Genomic DNA, 21858 nt, shown 5'->3' with positions numbered 1-21858 from the left:
AGTGGCTTTTTAATGCGGTGGGCGTGGCGCCGAAATGGGCATTCTGACAGCTTTCGAGGAGGCTGTCCACTGGCTTCATTAAAGCCCCCAATTTCGAGCTGTATCCGCATCCACATCCACATCCCCATCCACTTGGGATGTTCAGCTTCCTTTTACTTTTGCCTTGAGCGGCTGGCAAATTGCTGGCCCATTGATCTGGCTTACAAGAACCTGGACTTTTGTCTAGCCCAGAGAGTCCTGTTAATTATCTCGATCCCATGGAGCCAGCCATAGCTCCCTAATGAAGTCGCCCCCATGCAGGTGGAGACGGTGAGCAGGCATGTTTTCACAATTTACGATCCATTTTATTCAATATTCGAGTCGAGCGGGGATCGCTGATCGATCGCCGTTCGGAAATTTATGACATGGCATTATAATTGACCGATTTGTCATTATAATTAGCGTGTACACAGCCCAGACACTGCGATCGGGGATCCTAATTTATGCATATTGGGGGGATTATTTTTAGAGAGGGCATGTGGTGATAAAACACGAAACATTGTTGCAACGAGCGGAAGAGGTACTTCAGTTTATCATTTCGCCATTAAAATGAAACGATACTAAAGAAGAAATTAATTCGAAGGACTCGTTCTTCATAGGGTCTGAAAAGGGTGTTCTATATTTTCTTTGTTTCGGTTTTCTTTGATAGTGTTTTATAAATTTTATGCAAAAATTTAGTATTTTTAATCAACTAGATTGATATATATATTGGACATATCAAAAGTATTCAAGAATATTTTAATAAAGAATTTTATTAACTCTTATATTAAAACCAAACTTATGTTTAATATTAATTAATGTATTAAGCTAAATTTGTATTTTGATATCATATACCTTTAAAACTTACATATTTTATATCCAAATGTATTTTACACGCGTGCTGCACATTTATCTACATGCTGTTCTATGAGTTGTGCTTACAGAGTCTAACAGATTGTCTATGTCTAAAAGTATGCTTCATTTTTTCATTTTAGTCGCATGTTTCGGTACAGTGGAAGTTCCTAAATATAATGCATTTTATTTGTCAAATCTAACTATCTACCCATTTTTTGTATTATTTTATGTGGCGTGATATATAAAAAATAGATAAATATCAACCATAATTCAAAAATTCAAATTCAAATAAAAAGCCAAATCTACTATTTATTTCAGAATTTGTTCACCTGAAAATCAGTAAATATTGCATTATGGACATTTAACAATTTGTTAATCGATAAGGCCTATGAAGACAATACTTGTTGTGATGAAAGAAGGCAATTTTCCCCTTTAGCTAAAGTGGCATCTTCTTGAAAATATTATGAATCAAAGAAAACACTCTTAAACAGAAAAAGGTTAAGCAAAACGCCCACAAAAAAGTGCAACACCGGAAAGGAAGATTAAAATTACCAAAAGTCATGAATCAAGCTGAGAAGTTAATTCAACGGCTCGAGAAAAAATCGAAAAAGGACTGCCCCGAACACCGGTCCGATGCTCAGACAATGAAGAATGCAAATCATTGCAATGCCCATGTCCTGCGAATCCTGCCAGTCCTGCAGACTGCAATCGATTTGGAGCACAACTAATTATTCGCCGGCAATTAGCAGGAAAAGTATTCCGCACTCAACACTTTACTAATCTGCAAGTGTCAAGCGGCCGCAAATGATGGCGACGACAAAAGGAGTTGACAAGCAGGACATTCGGGGCAGGACTCCGGGCACGGGTGCGGGTCCCGGAGGGTTGAAGTGTGCGTTCTGGGTAAAAAAGAACCGAGGCAGCCGCACCGGCAGCATCGACCTCGAAATTCCCCCGAACTGCAAGGGTTGCTTCCCTGCCACACTCAAGAAAAGACGAGTTAGCGCTTCATGTTGCCTGTAAATTCTAAACTAATTTAGTCATATTTAATATTTATTAAATATTTACAGAAATATGTTCTTTTTATTATATTTGGATTTAATTTGATCAAAAGAATTTGTAATTCAGCATGGGGTATACTTTTTCTAAGTGCACTCACTGACTCAGACTTAAAGTGAAAAATGCGGACTCAGACGACAACAGGTCTCGACATCGAGGCACACAAAGGATGGCGCGGCCTCTACCTTTTCGCATAATGAAATTCAAGTACCGCTCGGTGCTCCTTTAACGTTTGATATCAAAGGACATTCGATCGGGCATGCAACATGCGCTCATTGTCCCGCCGTTGTTGTCAGTTTTCTTAAGCGTTTCTCGTATTTATGCCAAAGATTACATGTTGATCTCGCATATCTTTCATCTCGACGGACTGGGTTCCTTTATTCGAGCTCCGATCCTGGAATCCTGTGCGTGCTTCCCATGTCGCTGACACTCGATACTCGATGGCAGCCGAAATCAAAATGCCGTCAGTCAGTGGCCCAGTCATGATCCTGCATTAATTGGTAGACAAATCACAAAACAAGTTATCCTACATCGTTAGAGAAAATTAAATTAAAATATAGTAAAGCGACCGAGAGATACCTCCTACTTTCTGAAGTAAAATAATCTAAAAATTTTGCTGTGAGTTTTTAAAAACTCAAAAGAATGAATTCGAAACTTAGCCTTTTCTAGGAGTTAAATAGATAAAATTTTGTTCCAATTAAACAGACACTTGATTCCAATATACCTATCTTTTTTCGCAGGGTGTTATTATACAACTTTCACATTAATTCATGGAGAAAGAACATTTGGCCATCTATCTTCCATGGAAATCTCCCTTCGATGACAACTCACCCGCTTCTCTGGTAGTCCATTGTGGACTACATCTCTCCAGCTCCAACTCCACCTTCCTCAGATCCCATCGAATCGATAAGCCATGCCCAGGATTGCCCCTTTTCGGCTACCTCCAGTTAGCGATTTGATGAGGGTTTCCATAGGTTTCCCTGCTTCTGGATAGATAATAATTTTATGACTGAAACAAAAACATATTGCGCATGCTAGATTGATCGCCCACTTGTTCGAGTTCCTAAAAAAGGGCAAAGGAATTGAAATCCTTTCTTTCACTTTTTCTCCTATTTTTGCTACCCCTTTCTCTGCTCAATTCGTAGAAGTGGTTCCAGATTCGCTATTTATTCAAAGCCTGTCTTTCTTCACTACCATTTTTTGGGAAAAATATAGAATTTAAAATTTCCCGCATGGCTGGAAAACCGATTGTTGGATCTCGTTGGGAAATCTTAGGCCATCAGGTGCATTGTGCGTAATAATGGGCCCTGAATTGCCGGCATGCCGTATTCAATTTCAATCAGCCGTGGATCCTTGAGTGGGAGCTTACATCTCTCTTCCCACGGACCTGAAAAAGGCGACGATGTTTGTTATTCGATGATGACTAGAGGAGCCAAGTGTAAGTGGGAAGGTTGAAGGTTAATGATCTCCCCAGACCAACGAACTCGCATAATTACAATGGAATTGATGGTAGATGGGTAGATGGGTAGATGGGATAAAGAAACAACCTAAAGGGTTTATTTATGCAATAGCATAAGTCTAAGGACTGTGAAAATCTTATTTATTAACGAAACTCGATTTCTATTTAACAATAATCTCTTAAATGATGAATCACAAAGTTATTTTACTAATAACTAAATAATTATTAGAATATTCAGCTTCAGATCCATCCGATGGTTCCAGCTAAAGGTCTGCTGTTCAGGGTCCGTCCAGGGTCCATTCGGATCAATGCCTGTCCCAACGTGCTTCCTGAAATTGGTTAAAAACTCTAAGTACTGCTTTGCCGTGTCTAAAGATGTCGTAGTGCTTCTCTGGGGGGATGTACGAAGGAATGTTCTTTGGCAAATCAATTTGTTGCTGTTTCGAGCTCCACCAGAAAGTTACCGGCAAGTCCGGCTCCAAGTCCGAGGAGCTGTTGGCTCAGCCTGTCGATGACATGCGGCGCTGGTGCTCCCTCGGGCAGGGGATACGGATGCACGATAGTGACTCCCATACTTTCGGGTAATAAATTAAAAGTTAGTTTTTCATGAACTTCCGAAAGTTAAAGTGAGACCGAACTCTAAGTAACTGGCAGATACCAAGACAGCTGTAGGGAAATGTCATAAAGTCCTACTAATCAAATCAAAGAGAGTTGCCGCTTTTAACGCAACTATCTCTGGAGATCTGATAAGCACTTTTAGCCGGAAAAGTGGGACAGATTCGGTAAGACCTCGAAGATTGGCTCTGCTGATGGAAAAGTGAAAACATAAACACATTTCGCCTGCAGATTTTTGCAGGAAATGTGTATAATTTCTCGGCATATCGGGGAATGAAATCGGAAACTTTTGCCAACAGTTTCGGGCGTGAGAAATGTAACGCAGAGTACAAAGCCCAGATATTAGACTACTTCTATCTGCAAATGATCTGCGTATGACATAATCTTAGGGCTTAAAGATGCAAACGAGACGTGGCCTGGTTCTTGGCCCTCGACGTCTTCTCAAAAACAAAAGGCCAGCAGCGAACAGGACATCCTACTTAACAGCAGCGAGCTGGGACTCAATTGTAAAAAAGGCAAACAAAAAGTCCTTAAGTTATGTTGGCTGGCAAATGTTGAGCGCGAAACAAAGAGGCTCCTCTTCGCCAGGACCACAAAAGGTCCTCAAACTGAGACTCGAAACTAAGGTACTGGCACTTATGCAAGGTCCAACTAGTACACAAAGAAAAAATATTGGAAAATAAAAAAAATACACTTTACTTTGGTTTTTACTTTTCATTGAGAGGGAAATACAATTTCTCCCCGTGCAGGACACAACAATCAAAACTGAATTGGAAATGGAAGCAGCGACTTCATCACTTGTTTCCTCTCGCTCTCCTGTTGCATAAATAATCCCGGGGGCATTCAACAGCCTGAAATCGGAGAAGTTGGCGGAGAATCTCGCATCGGATATCGGGTTGTAGTGGTCCAAATCTTGGAGGTGTGTCCCATTGTCCTGGCCGCGTTTCCGTGGCAGCCACGAATATGAAACCTATCGGGATTCCAACGCTCATCTCTGGCCGGATTTGATTTTGCACGTGCAGGTCTGGGAACCTCGGAACCCCGAGAACCTGGTTGTCAAATCCCGACAAAAGTTGCTCAACTTTCTGCCGGCATCTCCTCCCGACTTGCGCAATTTCTTTCCAAAGACATTCGAGCACTTTAATTTCATGTTTGGGATTGTTCGCATGATTTCTCAAGATCAGATTGCTTATCTGTGATTCAATTTGCTGGTCGTGTACGAGTACGTTATTATTGCGCTTTTCCTAGGCTGTTTGTCCTCTTTAGGGTCTAATAGTCCACTTCCTGTCCTCGGGTATTCCTGGGGTTCCATTTGCACTTCAGTTTGACGTGATTTGCGAGTCGCTTCCTGTGGATCTCGTTCCCGGGGAAGGATATTCAGAGTTATCTCCTTCGCTCCCCTGTCTGTTTGCACTTTTCAGTTTGGGTTTGACATGCTTTTTGCTTTTATGAACTTTGCCGTCTCGCTCCGGCGGAAGTCGTTGTCAAAGGATTCCATTTCCGCACTTTCTGGGTGCATTTGCATATTATGAGCGCCAAAAAGTCTGATTGTTTGTCTTCTTGGCGCCAAAAAGGATAATTGCTAGTTGTCATAGGAGCATACGGTTACAGTTTGGGAAAGAGTTAAGCCCGCCAAAAAATTGAATTTATTATGATTTTCCGTGTTTCTTTTAATGGGTTTTCATATCTTGATTTTATCTCTACAAAATTATCAAATTTTTACAAAAACTATATTCATTTCATTTATTTTTTTATTTATCTATTTATCATACTATAAATTATGAGAAAAATTGCTTAAATTAATTAATAGAGTGTTCTTCGAAGGCAATGTTCTGATTTGAACTAAGCCTGATCCCGGGATATACAAGTCCATAGTCTATAATCGTGGACACCAATGGTTCTAAGGAGTTGGTAGGGATTAAAGTGGGTGTATTGGGAATTAATAAAGGCTAAGCCGAATATTTTTCTAGGATGCGAAAGCCTAAAAATTCCATATGACGACTGTCATGAATGTTCTTTTGCATTCCTAAGGACATGTGTAGAACTCGACCGACATACTCGGTGCACCAGATAGAGGCAAGCCATAAAACTGGAACAAAACAATCACCTAATGACATTTCGGGTCTTTCCCATCAAAAGTCTGGCGCGATTCATAATGACCGAAACGCAGGGCCAGGGGTAGAATATCTGGGGAAATAACCAAAGAACCATAGAAATAGGGTCGGTCATCCCTCCCAGAGTCTGTTGCTGAATGAATTCGGAGCGTCGGCGGCAACTTTTGGGCCGCATAAACGAGCAGCGGGAATTTTCCACCTCCAGCATGCAAATGAAGTGAATTTCCCAGCTATTTAACCCTTTCCCTTCGTTCGAACTGAGAAGTGCCATTAGCCGTGTGGCGTCTTAACCCTTTCCCTCGCCGTCGGCAATTCATAAAAACGCATCGAAAGTGGCATAAAAATCGAAGCCAACCCAACCGGTGGCTACCTGCATTCTTCGAAGACAAAAAGGTGCTAACTCCTCATTAAGACGAATAATCGCTACCTAAACCGAAACCCCTAAAACCCTTTCGCTTTTCGTCCTGAACGAGTATTGCTAAAAAGTCGCAAATTTTCCGGGAAATTTTTTATTCATTTTTATTCATTGCCGACCTTGAATGGCCGGGGGGTTGGCAGTGGGTGGCTACCTAGCCCAGGTACAACCCAAGAGTATATGGACTGCAATATTCCGACCTGCCGATGACTGCTGTTTCAATTCTTGTGGTGGATTTAGCGCTAATCCCCCGGATTAGCGACTCACCGGCGTCCCGAGTTCATTAAGTAAGGGAAATGATAGTCGGTCTCAATGAAAGAAAAGGGGAAATCACTTGAACTTCCTAAAGTCGTATACTAGATGAATGACCAATGTTTTATGGCCCCAATCTCAAGCAAACTTTATCTCAACAGGAATTAATAATCATTAGTTAGAATTCATTATGAACTTTCAAATTACAAAATTTATTCAAATCGTGGGAAGATCGGACAGATGCAGCCTCCTCATCTGAATATTCATGAGTTCCCACAATTAAGTTCTCCCGCTGCCCATTGAATGGTCAAGCCAATGTCAAAGAATTGACATGTCATCGTCATCTGGTTTAGTAGAGCATCCTCCCCGTTGAAAGTCCCGATAGTCGGACTAATGATCGGAATAGCAGCACACGCAAGCGAATTCCCATGCAGGCCACCTGAGTTCCAATTAACCACCCCCTACAAGGGCAGCATCATCCGCAGGGGTTGACGAGTCCAATTAGAACCCATAGCAACCCCCGGCGAGTGTTGATATCATGTCAAGCATTTTATTGATCAAGTTACGCATCCGAAATACGAATCGAAATATAATTGCTCTTTTTAAGTGTCTATCATATATCAAATGAGTTGCATTTGCATCTCCACCCTTCGGCTCTCGAGTTCTGGGCCAGGAGAAGAGTGTTCCCACGTTCCGTGTCCTGGATCAGGATCATATGGCCTTAGGCGTTGGTGAGTAATCGCACCAGACTTACAGGATCTTGCTTAACATTATTAAGTACTCGGCCGATGCTAGGACCTCGACACAATGTCTTTCTTTTGAATTCGCTGATCCCGGAGAGAAAAGCTTGATCTTGCAGCATCCCGATCAGCGAGCCTTTTCCAGGCAGCGGCACTCCTGCGATCTGAGATCCGTAATCTTCTTAAGCGGCAAGCTTAAGGCGAGGAATCGGTGGGTCCTCCGGGCCTTGCAGATTAGAGGCACTGGCCACTTGAGTACTAACGGCTCTCAAAAGGCAACCCCTAATCTGGCTTAGCCGAGGGAGCTACTCTGTCTATACAGAGGGCTCCCATTTTAGATTATTTTTAAGTTGGATTTTAAAATTAAGTTATTATTATTCAAGAAGATCAATAAAAATTACCAAGACAAGTGGAGTTAACTATCAGGACTATCCTCGGGAATAACTGCTTACTTTTAAATTAAGAGCGAGCATTTTCTTCCACTTCTATTGCTTGTTAATTCCGAATATTTTAAGTTAACAAAAAGATTTACATAGTAATATTATTTGAGTATGTAAAGTAGTGTGAAGAATAGCTTATATTCGTATGTTGAAACTACAAAAATTAAACGCCTTTCGAACTTCGATTTGAACTCTAAAATGTTGTCTATATTTTAATAAATTTGACTAAAATTAAGGACAAAATGACGTTGAGAAATGCATTTTCCATAGGTACAACAATGCTCATGGGAAACTATGCCTTTGAACAAGAAATAAGCAAGTGGTGTTAATAAAATCAAAAGCCCAGTTTGTGGACAGTAAAGAAATCAGAAAAGCTGTATCATAGTCAAACATTTGATTCAATTTAACTTCTATGTTTCAAAGGCGTTTAATTCAACGTTCCCCCAGAAACATTGCATAATAAAAACCTAATTACTGAATGGAAAACAATCAATAGTGCGCATTATTCAACCCCTGCTGCAGTCGCCACTCGAGAAGGACTCGCTTGGGAAGACTAGAGGCGAACCCACAGGTACTTCACACAAATCACAAAGCGGCAATAATGGCAGCGCCATAAAATACTCGGCCATGGATATGGAAGGATGTCCCCGCCGCTGTCTTCATTAACAACTGTCGCAGGACAGGCAGAGATTCTCTGCTCACAGAGAGAGAGAGAGAGGGTAGCAAAGGACTCTGGGAGAGCAGGTAGCGAGTGCTGCGGAAAAAGGCCATAAAACCCAAAGAGTTGAGAATGGGAATGAGCGACGGCTGCTGCGTTGCTTGCTCAATGAATTTTTCGCAATGGCAGCCTGCCGAAGGATCGAAGGATTCTCCGGGGGAGAGTGAGAGAGGATGTGCGAGAGAGCGTTAGAAGCAACCCTCACCCGAATTTCGACCAATGAACGCCGCGTTCCACTACCTAAGGGTGATCGACTGCTCGATGAATGGATTTGGCCGGCAGGACTATTAAAACGCCGCCGGTCCTCACAGCAGACAACACAACCCATCGTGATCTCAGCGAGTCCACATCGGAGTAACCAAGGATATATCGAATATATCACCAAAATACCACAAACCAATACCAATCTAATTCGAAAAGCATATAGTCCAAGGACATCCGTGCTTAGTGCCAAGTGCCTAGTGAATATAAATTTGTGAACAAGTTTTTATAAAATCGCCAAAATTACGCCCCACATCGGTATGCAGTCGCCATCGGAGGGTTCGCCAGACATGATGGATCAGAAATACAACAGCGTGCGTCTTTCGCCGGCGGCATCGAGTAAGTATACCCAAAAAAACTATAAAAAATACAATCAAAAAAGGAATTTATCTTCCTGATTTGCAAGTCCAAGAAAAACTCTTTACTTATACAATTTTCCTTCTTTCTTTGATTTTCCAGGCCGCATTCTGTACCATGTGCCCTGCAAGGTCTGCAGAGATCACAGCTCCGGCAAGCACTACGGCATCTATGCCTGTGATGGCTGCGCTGGATTCTTCAAGAGGAGCATTCGTCGTTCCCGGCAATATGTCTGCAAGTCCCAGAAACAGGGACTCTGCGTGGTGGACAAGACCCACAGGAACCAATGCCGGGCCTGCCGGTTGAGGAAGTGCTTCGAAGTGGGCATGAACAAGGATGCCGTTCAGCACGAGCGGGGACCTAGGAACTCCACTTTGCGTCGGCATATGGCCATGTACAAGGACGCCATGATGGGTGCCGGCGAGATGCCTCAAATACCCGCCGAGATCCTGATGAACACGGCTGCCTTGACTGGCTTCCCTGGAGTACCAATGCCCATGCCTGGATTGCCCCAGAGGCCCCATCATCCTGGCCATATGGCCGGCTTCCAGCCTCCGCCATCGGCTGCCGCTGTCTTGGATTTATCCGTGCCACGAGTACCACACCACCCGGTCCATCAGGGTCACCATGGTTTCTTCTCGCCCACCGCCGCCTACATGAACGCCCTGGCCACTCGGGCTCTGCCACCAACTCCTCCTCTGATGGCCGCTGAACACATCAAGGAAACCGCAGCGGAGCACCTCTTCAAGAACGTCAATTGGATAAAGAGCGTAAGGGCCTTCACCGAACTGCCCATGCCGGATCAGCTACTGTTGCTGGAGGAGTCCTGGAAGGAGTTCTTCATCCTGGCCATGGCCCAGTACCTCATGCCCATGAACTTCGCCCAGCTGCTGTTTGTCTACGAATCCGAGAATGCCAATCGTGACATCATGGGCATGGTCACCCGTGAGGTGCACGCCTTCCAGGATGTCTTGAACCAACTTTGCCACCTGAACATCGACAGCACCGAGTACGAATGCCTGAGGGCCATCTCACTCTTCCGGAAGTCCCCACCTTCGGCCAGTTCTACCGAGGACTTGGCCAACAGTTCGATACTGACTGGAAGTGGCAGCCCGAACTCCTCGGCTTCCGCTGAGTCCAAGGGTCTCCTGGAGTCCGGAAAGGTGGCGGCCATGCACAATGATGCCAGGAGTGCCCTGCATAACTACATCCAGCGCACCCATCCCGCCCAGCCCATGCGCTTCCAAACCCTCTTGGGAGTGGTGCAGCTCATGCACAAGGTCTCCAGCTTCACCATCGAGGAGCTCTTCTTCCGGAAGACCATCGGCGACATCACCATTGTGCGACTGATCTCCGACATGTACAGTCAGCGCAAGATCTGAGAAGCATATAGAGTAGATTAAACGCCGCACTCGAAGTGCCTTCCTAGTGCTGGGAACTGTGATAATCTCGGAAGAAGCGCTTTGGACAATATCGAATCAGTGAACTCAACGCTTACACATCTCCAGGAGTCGAGCCTTAAAAACATGTCAAAAAACAAAACTCACCTCATTACCTTACCGGATTTCAAAGTAATCTTAGCTAACGTCTCTTAGACCATCCAGATGTGTTTCAAATTGCATTCGCAAAAGTTTCAACTTTGCCTGCCAATCACGGAATAGTTATAAACATCTTAGCTTTAAGTGCATATCATTAGTTTTAAGATTTTTAAAGAGTTTTATTCAAAATAAACCTAAAGGTTTTCGAAATGAATATTTTTTGGTCTTCTTTGGGAGAGGGTTAAAGTTGGTATGGATATAGGAAACAGAGGAGTAATTTAAAACTAATACACTTTATAAGGTGTTAAGTAATATATATAATTTCAAATTTCAAATAGGTTTCAATATGCCATGTTGAACTACAAGTTCAAAAAGGATAAAAGTAAACATATACCCGTTTTGGTAGAAGATGTAACATCTTTTTCGACCTTAAACTTTTTATATAAATGATTTTCCGTTCAGCATTGAGAAGAGTAAAATCCTTAAAAACACAAAATGAAAACATCAAAGGTAACTTAATTATTTACCCAACCTCTGATATCTTCCCAATTACCACACGAAGCTGAAAGTGTTATGCCAAACATGGAATCATGAGATTACACACTGAATTATCGTACATTTATGGCCATTTCGTGATGCTTTTGGAATCTTTTGAGACGTCAAAAGCAACCGCACAGACCAACCCAGTTAATCACAAATGAATTATGCAAATACGGGAACAAAGAAATATTAGATCGCAGATGGAAACGGGAAAAATTAGCATAGTTTTTCCGCATGAGCAGACCAAAGTCGGGATTATTTTGGGCACCTGGAGGAAGGATTGCAATGGCCGCTTGATATCTCTTCTGCCTCCCGCCCTGAATTCGAAAAGTTAAAAAGCAAAAATTCACTTTTGTGACTTTGTCGAGCGGTGTTGGATCGTTGAATTGCTGCTAAGGATCGGGGTGCAGAGATCTGGGATCGGGGCCCGCTCTCCCGGAAGGACAATTGAATCCTTTCACAATGGCCAGCCAACGTGCAGCCGGAGGTAAATGAGTTTTCGCTGCGAAGGCTGAACAAACAGTTGCCAAATTGTTCGAATTGCGTTGGCCAAAGTAAACAGAGATGAGTGTATTCCACTGACACACATCCATCGTGGCCATGGCGATGAGGATGTGCAAAAACCTACCCTAACCGCTTCGAGTCCAACCACGGCACCCAGAACATCCTCCGGGGATTGGGATTGGGAATTAAGCATGCTTCGTTGGTGCTGCCATTTCGACTTTCGGCAAGGACCCTGTGTCCCGGCTTCCCGGTTCACTCGGATGCTGTTGAACCCGGGGTAACAAATTGTGATATTTCTATTTCCCTGCGCTGTTGAGCCCTTTTAAGTCCTAATGGCCCTTTATTATCTGCCTTTAGACTTTTAATAGACTCAGGCACTAGGACAGAAACAGAGGAAAACAGAGGAACAGCACCCAGGTCCTTTCAGTGGATGTGCGTTGGCCTAATCCTCATCATTCTGTCATCAGTGACGTTTTTCTGCACATTGTTGTTTGGCCATTGTTCGGGTCTTAATTTGCAGTTTTCTCTTCTAGTTTTTGCACTCTCGGCGAGCAAAGGATTTTCACATTTTTTCACTTTTTGATTTCTATAATGTCCCCTAAAGAAGGAGACCATCTTTGAGGTGTCTTGGACATTGGGTGTGATACAAACTTGAGGCTTAATTTAGGGGATTAAAGTAAGCTAAGTGACAACTTTAAAACTAAAATGTATATCTGAATTCGAATTAGAAATATGAAAAGTTCACTTTCTTTAATCAGAACACCCCAAAGAAAGTCAGGCGCAGCTTTAGCTTAGTCCCCAGTTTCATCGGAGATCAAGTCTTTAGTCCTTTTGGAATTAATCTGTACTCTGAGAGGCTTCTTCTGTTAGCTTAGACTTGGGCTGATCCATCTACAACTGGAAGCCGACTTGGACTAGGACTTGGACTATCTCGGGGGACTAACTTGTGCCTCACTTGAACTGCTTTAAATCCGCGAGCTTTACCTGGCGAAAGGAGGTGGGAACTGGCTCATCTGGGCGAGATCTCAAGTGGCCACCGATCTCGAAATTCTGGGGAATTTCGGAACAAGTAAGTTGGAATCTGTGGGATTTTGTATAACACGTTTAATTCATAGATCTTCGTTGATTAAGTAATCCCCGCGAAGGGCTCAATGGAGGCGACCGTCGGCCGATTAGCGCAGTTCGCGTAAGCGGGTTGTCCCGGTTTCGTACCCGAGGGCAGGTGTGGGCTAACAGGTTAAAGGTTTCGCAAGCTTAACCCACACAGCAGAGCTCTCGCTCCCTCCTGCTAGCTCCCTCCCGCTCTGATCCTTATCCAGGCGCAATTACCTAGCGAAACAAAAATATGAGTATGCAAATAGATTTTAATGGGCAGGATTACCCTTTTGCTAAATGCCCAAATCCTGGCCGGGCGGTCTGCTCACCGCAGCTCCTTTGTTTTCAAATGTAATGAGAATGTCTCTAAGCCAAAATATTAAACATCCGTTTGAGCCTGGCCAGAACACACATAGCTTGGTATATACGAGTATATTTGCAAATCCGGCTTCCGATTGTCCTCGTTGTTTGTACCTGAAGTCAGGACGTCTCTCCTCTCTCTCGTCCTGCGGCAAGCAAAAGTCAAAGCGGCGTTGTTTTTGTAAATTGAGTAGCTCGATTTATCGCCAGATCAATTTTCTATATCTGCCGCTCAGATAAGCGGGTATATAATTGTTTCTGTGGCTTACGCACTGCCAACTAAGCCTCCTCCTTGGACCTGCCTTAGGTTTTGGTTTTGGTTCTGGTCTTGGTCTGAGCCTTACTTAGTTCCCTTAAGTTCTGCTTAACTTACTTTAGTGGGCAAATGGCAAATTTTCGGTGGAAAATTCTCCGGAATTCTTTGTATTTGCATACACATCCGTGGCGGCATTGTCTTTGACGCTTAGTCGCATAATTTGGCAGACAAAGCGGTCAGAAAGGGAAAAGGAGGTTATGCACTGAGGGAAATATGTTATTGAAAAATACAGACATTCGTTATACATTTCTGAAATGGAATTGATATCTCCTTATTTTCACTAATATTCTGATTTCTTAGTCTTACTTAGTAATATTCTATAGTTAACTTGGTTCGATAAGAACTCTTCGATGGAAATCCGAGAAGCAAAGACGAATTAATCATCAGACAAAGTACTTCCAATAAACCAGCTGCTTTCATCAGAGAAAGGGGAAGTCCTTAGCAAATTCTCGTGGCTGTCTTAGATCATCAGAACTGATCAATGCTATCCAAAGCGATTAGGACAAGGACATCGCGTTGCAGGGTCACCGAAGCGTGGCCCAATCCAAAGTACTTTTTGCACTGGTCCCTCTATTGTGTCTGCCCTTTTTTTATGCCCCTAAGTACTTGATGCCCGAGTCTAAGTCCCTGGAAATCTTTGCACATCCTTTTGATTGTTGCCATCTGAGGACGGGACAATAGCCGTGGTTTTGCGACGAGTGGACCTCCTGGAGGTGAGAAAAATATTAAGGGCAAATCCGTTGAGCCGCCGAACCGACGATCCGCCGAGTCGTCGAACAAAGTCCTCAATAAATCTGAAGAGCAACTTGCGTTTAACCTCAAGAAAGTAGCAATTGCCCGCATTATTTCGATGATCGAAGGACTCCTTTGTTCCCGCGACGGAGTTCACTGGAAACTCCGCTTACATCGGCCATATCGACAGACTAACAAGTGTTATACGATCTGCGACAGTTTGCTTCGAGCTGAGGGCCTCGGTTCAAGGACTTGCAATCAAAAGCTGGACCACCGCGGCTGCTGCGTCTTGTGTGTTCTTGTGCGATCCTAAATTAAATAGGGGTTCGTCCTTGTCCTCTGAGAAACTTCTGCAGCAGCAGGAATCAACGGAGGATCTGTCTCCTGTGCTTCTCGTCCATCGGAAGTGGTGGAAGCTGCATCTGCGGAAGGAAATTTGCCTCCGGGGCGGAATCACTGCGCAGTCTGGTAATTGAATTTGTTGCCTTTCCATTTGATGTTTTCTTTGCATAACAAAGCAGACCGCTCGATGGCCTCCGGGGCCTCGGAAACCGATTGCGTAGATAGTTTCTCGACGGGGTTGTATCTTTCCAGGGAAAATGGCGGACAACTGGCATTTGAAGGCGTTGCCCATCATTTAATTAAGCTGTCGCACGAAGCTCTCCCACTTCCAGTTTTCCTGGTCGGAAAAGTTCGAAACTTTTCAACTTCCGGTCAAGAAAGCAGGTGGCCGGTCATCAGGTGCATCCCCGAATGAAGCCATTATTACGGGGTCACGCGACGTCCTAAGCCTAACGGTCCTGGGAACTTGGCAACTCTTCGGCTTCGAAGTTGACCAGCAACGGTGAAAAGTGAAAAGCCGTCGCGTCATCCTCGGCGATGGGAGGCCATATGTCATCATAACGAAGTCCGATCAACCCTGAATGGGCTACTGAACTAGCTATAGTGGCAATGATGCACATGGAGAAACTAAGTCTGACTAAAAAGTGACTAATAATAGATCTTAACTAATACTATTATGTTATTAAAATCATATCATAAAGTAACTACTTTTTTTTTATAAAAAATCGTTACATTTCTCACCACTTTTCCACACTACCGAGAGCTCCCTTGAAGCCTTCGATGTAGGTTTCTCAGTGTAGCCGAGACCCTTACAACCCTGCCCTCGCATTCCGCAACAGTTCGATGAGAGCTGGGCAAATATTGGAACAGCTCACAGGAAGGACCTGAGAGGAAGAGAACGGAGGCGAGGCAAAGGTCTCGCCACTCGAGAAATGTAACAAATCGACTTTGACAAAGCTTCGACCTCAACCTCGACCTGGGAAATCGCGAAGTCGCCGAACACAAACTGTCGCTTTCGATTTCTGGATTCGGGTTTGAGTTCTGGGCACTTGGAAAGTTGTCGAGTGGCCACTTAACACTCGAAATCGGGAACGAGCTTGCTACACGTCACTCACACCATCACCTCATTAGAGCTCACCGCGCTCCCAGGATGCAAGGATATGTGCGCAGGATGTGTGGAGCGCCTAAAACAAAAGGGGTAGTTAGCGATTTCAATTCGCCAGCGAAACTGCTACAAAAACCAAGTTCTGCGGCTCGAAACCGAAATCGGGATATTGGCAAACCAATTTTCGAGGGCTTTTGTTTCGCTGAACGACGCGAGTAAGCCACAAAGGATCAACAAGGCTCGAGAATTATTTTGTAGGACCAGCAATCGAGCCACTCGAGTGGGTCTGGAGTGTTGGACCCGGCGATTGTAAATTAATTTTCCACCAGCAAACTACTTTGTCATAAAAATATATTTGAAAAACAATACAGGAAATCTTTTGCGAAGGGAATGAAGCTGGGATACTCTTCCGGATCGATCTGGTAAGGGTAGACTTACAGATCTATACAAAAGTTACATTCGAATTTAAATTACAATTCTTTTGGCCTTCTTTGTCATCATCGAAGAAGTTGTTTTTATGAAACTTTTTTAAGGCTGGTCTGAATATGTTATTCCGCTTAGCTTAACACCCAATTAAACTTTCAGTTCAAAGCAAGAACAAACCACATTAACCATTCTATTTTTACAAAGAAAGGGCATTGAGATTTGGGCGACAATGATCGAGTGGTAGCCCGAATATTGGTTGGCTGTCCACATTTTTGACGCCAGCTGTCGACGGCAACGGCAATAGCAACAAAATCAACTTCAATTTCGTTTTCAATCTACTGAATTTCGGCTTTTTATCGAAGCCATTTTGTCAAATAAAAGGGATTTAGCCACTAATCCGAAAATGGGACAAGTCCGGGCCACGGAAAAGAGATGCAGAGGGCGATTCAATGTATCTGCGGCTGCCTAACGAGTCTGCCGCCCAATTGGTGTCGATAAAAAACGAAAACCGAAAAAAACCTAAATGAGACACAAAGCAGGGCGCGTGATTTCTGACATCGCAATTGACAACCAACAACCGAGAGGAACAACAGCTGCCGAGCGAGGGAGAAGGCGAAACGCTTTCCATTTGCTGCAGGAGATTAGGGCCGAGGACCAGCTAGAGCGGCAGGCACATCCACATTTAAGCGCTTACATGGGAACTAATTTCTGAAGTGCCCTCGAACACTTCATAAAATATTTGCATCGTCTGCGGCAAGCGGCTGGCGACAGCGACAACCCGCTGCGGGGATTATCACTAGCGCAAACATGGCGACAGTCAAAACCGAAGCCTATGAAGTCCGAAAAAGTATCTAGCGGATACGCTAGCTGTGACTGACTCGCCGTGGCTTGTCAGCTTCACTGGGATTGGGTGACAGTGGTTCTTACTGCTTACTTCTGTGGGATAATCATTTATTAATATCATTCTTTTTGCTATTTCTATATTAAATTTGTATATTAAATTCTTATATGGCTAAAATGTGTTGGTTAAAGTGAGGTGAAGGTCCCGAAGCAAGGGTACAAAATAACTGATATTTATAAAGAAGTAAGATTTAGTCATAAACAATATAAAACTGTAGTTTAACGATAGCTTCCATAGTCTTATCCCACTGTGCTTGCTGTGTCTTTGGCCTGCGCGTGCTGGGTTTCTCCTGAGCAGCTTAAAAAACGATAGACGGACGGACTCTGTTTACCCTGCGGATCACACTTGAGCCCCGGGTCCGTTGACAAAACGGTTAAGCCCGCGTTTCGAAAGCGCCGGTCCATGACATATTTCCAAAGGGGGAACAGGCGCGCGGGGGCTGGCAATTATAATGTGACAATGTCACGTGAACAGCGGCCACATCCTGATGTCCTGCAGCCGAGGAAAAGGACATATCGCTCATCCATATGAATAGCAAGCGGTAAAAGGGTGCCTAAATGTTCGGCAGAGCCGGAACCACTCTCTGTGCGCTGGCCTGTTCAATTTTAATGAGAGAGCGAGCGAGGATGAGCAATGAACTGTTGGCCAAAGTGCAACTGTTTCGACTGGTTATGTCGTAGGACTAGTTCCTCGAGGGGTGGGTCTGCCAACAACCCCTCCCCAACTCCTAGCTCAAACTCATTTGCACCCCGCGATTTGTTTTGCCGGCTATGTAAATTGTCACATTATTGTCATAATTCTCAGCCCTGGGAAATGGAAAAGCCATCAGCAGGAAAACGCCCATCGCATAATTTGTGCTTTGTTGTGGTTAATTGTCGTCCTCACATCCCAAAGGCGTGAGCGTATGCGTGAGATTAGTCCTGAATGGGCAATAATGCTCTAAAGTGCCGCAAAACACTCTCGCTACTGGTCAACTTAGGGTCTTAAAATATGGTTTGAAATTCATCAAAGTTGGGATAGGTTGGCTTAGATAATAATTTCGTTAATGGAAGAGGGATTACTTAGACAGTCCTTGTTTACTCACTTACTTAGGTTGCATCTAAGTATCATCCATGTTTTGATTAAGAAATTTATTTAGTTTCCCATAAAAACAATCTTAAGAACAGATCAAATTCAGCACAAATCCAATTTAACGCAGGCGAACCTGAGAAGTTTTTTGATTTCCTAAGAAAATACTTAAGAGTGCTACCATCATTGCCTGGAAAACCTACCATCAAGCATCTTTCATAACAGTTCGCCCCTATCGATGACGATCATCTTGAGTAACCGTCCGAGCCAATTAACTCGACGCCAATGATCTGTGAAATCGCGCAACGCAGAAGCCGCCGCCCGAAATACAGATCCAGATTCGGAATGCAGAGCCCTGATCCGTAAGATCCAGCAGAAGAACTCCGATCATCTGGGCGGATTCTGCGCTTTGGTCTCTGACCGAGACCCGGAATAATTGAAACCAATTAGCTTGGAAAAACCTTTTAATTGTGAGCTCAATGCCCGGGCTAAGTAAATATTTTCATGGGCGCAGGACAATGTGCGGATGTGAGAACATGGCAATGACCAAAATAATCCTGCTCGGCAGTAGGAGATATTGTAATGCATTTTCCGAGCGAGAGAAAGAGAGTGGTGAAAGAAAATTGCCAAATAATTGCCAGGAAAAAAGCAAGACAAAGGCAGCTGGGAATAAAAAGAATCAAGACAAAAAATCAACCGCAGGCATTGTCCGCCAAATAAAGAAAGAAACTGAAATTCTGGTCTTGTCTTCCTTTTTGGCCAACTGTCGATGGCTGTCAAAACTCGTGTGGGCTGCTGGATATATTGTTGCAAAATATTGCAGAGGCCCAGGAAATATTAACGGGGGATCTCTCTATTCTTGTTGATTTATTTGCTTTTTGATTCTCAGCGTCTTTGGCAGCAGTTAATTGGCCCGTTGTTGTGTCAGCCAGGCTAAGGATCAGCCTTAGAATAAACAAATTTACATCGGAGATTTGCAGACTCCAAATTGCGACAGTTTTATGTAATCAGGAAATGATTAGCCATGGGAATTCTCCTACACAAAAGCCAACGTTTTGAATGGTTTTTGTCTGCTGAGCTAATAAAAATGGCAAATTCCTCGGCTGTAATTAGCCAACTATTCGAAATGTTTCGGTTTCCAAATTCGCTGCTAATTCTACCTTAAATGAACCCAATGAGCTGATCCGCTCTACATGCTGCTTAAGCTTTGTGATTGGCATATCATTACCGCATGCCGATTTCGGTTTCCAATCCAGCTGAGTACACGAAGAGAAAAGCCTACTGAGTACTGATATTCCTGGAAATAATCTGTTTAAAATGAAAACTTATGCAAGCTTAAAGCAAACTTAATCTGTTATTGCAGTGAAGTTAATAGATTAATTATACTATAGATTGCATAAATTAGCCACTTAAAAATCTAATTAAACTATGATGTCATGCAGCTTTAAGCTACTTAAGCCTATTTTCTCAGTGCCTGGGTATTGGATTGTCTTGAAAACTCCGCAGCAAAAGTGGCAACAAAAACAGAGTAATAACAGAAAAACAAAAACAAAAAAAAAAGGTAGCAACAAACGGTAGGCTAATTAAGCACTTTGAGCCGCCGCCGCAGACGTGGCCAACATCTAATCACCTGTGAAAAAGGAGCCGAGACACTCGAGTCGAGTGGCCCGAAAGCGAGCTGAGTGGAGGTGAGGTCTAAATATCAAATCGATTACCAGTGAGCCCGTCAAGTGGACGTATTTTTCGATAATAATTTAGTGCCGTGTCATGAGAGCGGAACTGGGCCCCGTCCATGGTATTTGTTTTTTATTCGAGGCTCTGTTTGTTTATTGGCTGTCAAATTCTTGCACTTTGACGTTTGACATTGTCCCACAAACGGGGCACAATCAACCGGAATTCAATGGCCATTTTTCAGGGGATTGTTTGAGTGATTCCGATTTGTCGAAATGTCGCCGCTGCCAGTGCAATTAATCGCTCACTTGTTTGCATGCCGCTCCGAAAATGCCTTTGGATACTCGTACAAACCCCCTCTGATGTGACATTGAAACCGCGATTATGTATGGCTATCATAAATTGGTTAATAGCATTTTGTCAGCGCTGGTTATTAATGTGTAATGTGCGTTGAATCATGAATCATTTTCGCCAATGAATAGATGTCAACATCACTTTAATTGTCTCATTTGTGGGCTGACCTTCTCGCCTTCCAGTCACGTAGCTGCTGCTGGCTTACCAGATATCATATTCAAATTATTGCAGATTTTTCTTGGTCTTCGGATAAGTGTTGCCGTCTTGCCTGCAAGTGGAAAAGTTTTTGTGGTCGATTACTCCTTCCCCCCAAAAGTGACCAGTACATTCTTGGGCCCCATTATTTCAATCTTTCGGGTTCAATGCACCAACTCCTTCGACAAGGTCAACAATTTGGGCGGCTCCAAAACAACTTTCGAAAAGTGCAACTGTACAGTGGCATGCCACATTTCAAGGACAAGGGCAGGCAGTTAATTCACAAAAGTCACGGGAAGCAGAAAATTAATCTGTGATGAAGCTGGCAGGATAATGGTATCAAGATGAATTCTACTCAGCACAGAGTAAAAGTATGAGATTACGTTCAGAATGGACCATTAAGGAGTCATTTTAAAATTATTTCGCATAAATAAACAATTTGAATCCTTTGGATATACCGTTTTAAGTACAAAAGTCACCTTTCTTTCTCTCAGTGAGTGGTTTTCCGCTTCCTTTTCCACCTCACAAATATTTGACGTCACTCCCCATCCGATTTGCATATTCGCACACTGCGCAGACAGCCAAACCCAGTGATCATGCCCCCGAAATGCGGAAGACTGCGAATGCGAGTGCAGTGCGAAAACCGCTACGCATACGAAAACTCGTTTTCCACCGCCCCCTCGGCCGCCCCAAGAGAAATCACGCAATGATACAAGTCGAATGACCTTGATATTGCCAACGGGCCAATGCGTGTGTGTGCGTGTGGGGAAACTGGTCCAGTGGCGCTTTAAATGCCATAAACCACGTTAGTTATGCGACACTTAAATGGCTTAAATGGCGGCTGACAACTGATTTCTGATTTCTGGGCAAGGCTGCTAAGCCGGGGGAAAAGTCAAACGGTAAGCGAAACCTTGTTAAGGAAAATGAAAATGAAATTTCAGCAGATGCGCAATTAGCGGGCACTTACACGGAAGATGGGAATATATATCATGTTACACATTCATCAAGGATGAGCCATTGGAAGTCGGATTTGGATCGACAGTAGTTAGGAGAAATACAGAGGAAGAAATAATGGATATATTCCCTAACAAATTCCGGGTTTTTGAAGGGGGAAATGTTTCTGAAATGTTGAAATTTCTACAAAGAGAACTATAACTTGAACTGTTTTTCCAAGAACTCATTCTGCACAAGTACTCATAGAACTTATATCCTGTGAAATGTTCTCAATTTTCCGCAGTGCATTGGTAGTTGTCTGAGTGACTTTTGCCTAGGTTGTAGGGTCATCCATGAATCAGCTATCAAATCACCATCTCCCCATTTCAGACTCCTTATTCCGCTCACTCTCTCTCACATTTTTCCAGCAGGAATAAATGGATCGTATTTCCCAACAAGTTTAGCGAGTTTCGGTTTT

General features: G+C 43.6%; 1 protein-coding gene across 1 annotated transcript; it reads left to right on the top strand.

Annotated features, from left to right (window-relative positions):
* Positions 1 to 9022: 9022 nt before the first annotated feature.
* On the top strand, positions 9023 to 10942 carry LOC108113490 (protein tailless). The gene is made up of 2 exons (XM_017224076.2): positions 9023 to 9282; positions 9403 to 10942. The coding sequence occupies exons 1-2, from the start codon at positions 9204 to 9206 to the stop codon at positions 10680 to 10682; spliced, it is 1359 nt and encodes a 452-aa protein (XP_017079565.1). The 5' UTR covers positions 9023 to 9203; the 3' UTR covers positions 10683 to 10942.
* The last annotated feature ends 10916 nt before the right edge of the window (positions 10943 to 21858 follow it).

Source organism: Drosophila eugracilis, unplaced genomic scaffold (genome assembly GCF_018153835.1).
Source record: "Drosophila eugracilis isolate 14026-0451.02 unplaced genomic scaffold, ASM1815383v1 contig_1781, whole genome shotgun sequence".
Classification (NCBI taxonomy): domain Eukaryota; kingdom Metazoa; phylum Arthropoda; class Insecta; order Diptera; family Drosophilidae; genus Drosophila; species Drosophila eugracilis.
This window is presented reverse-complemented; position numbering and strand designations above follow the sequence as displayed.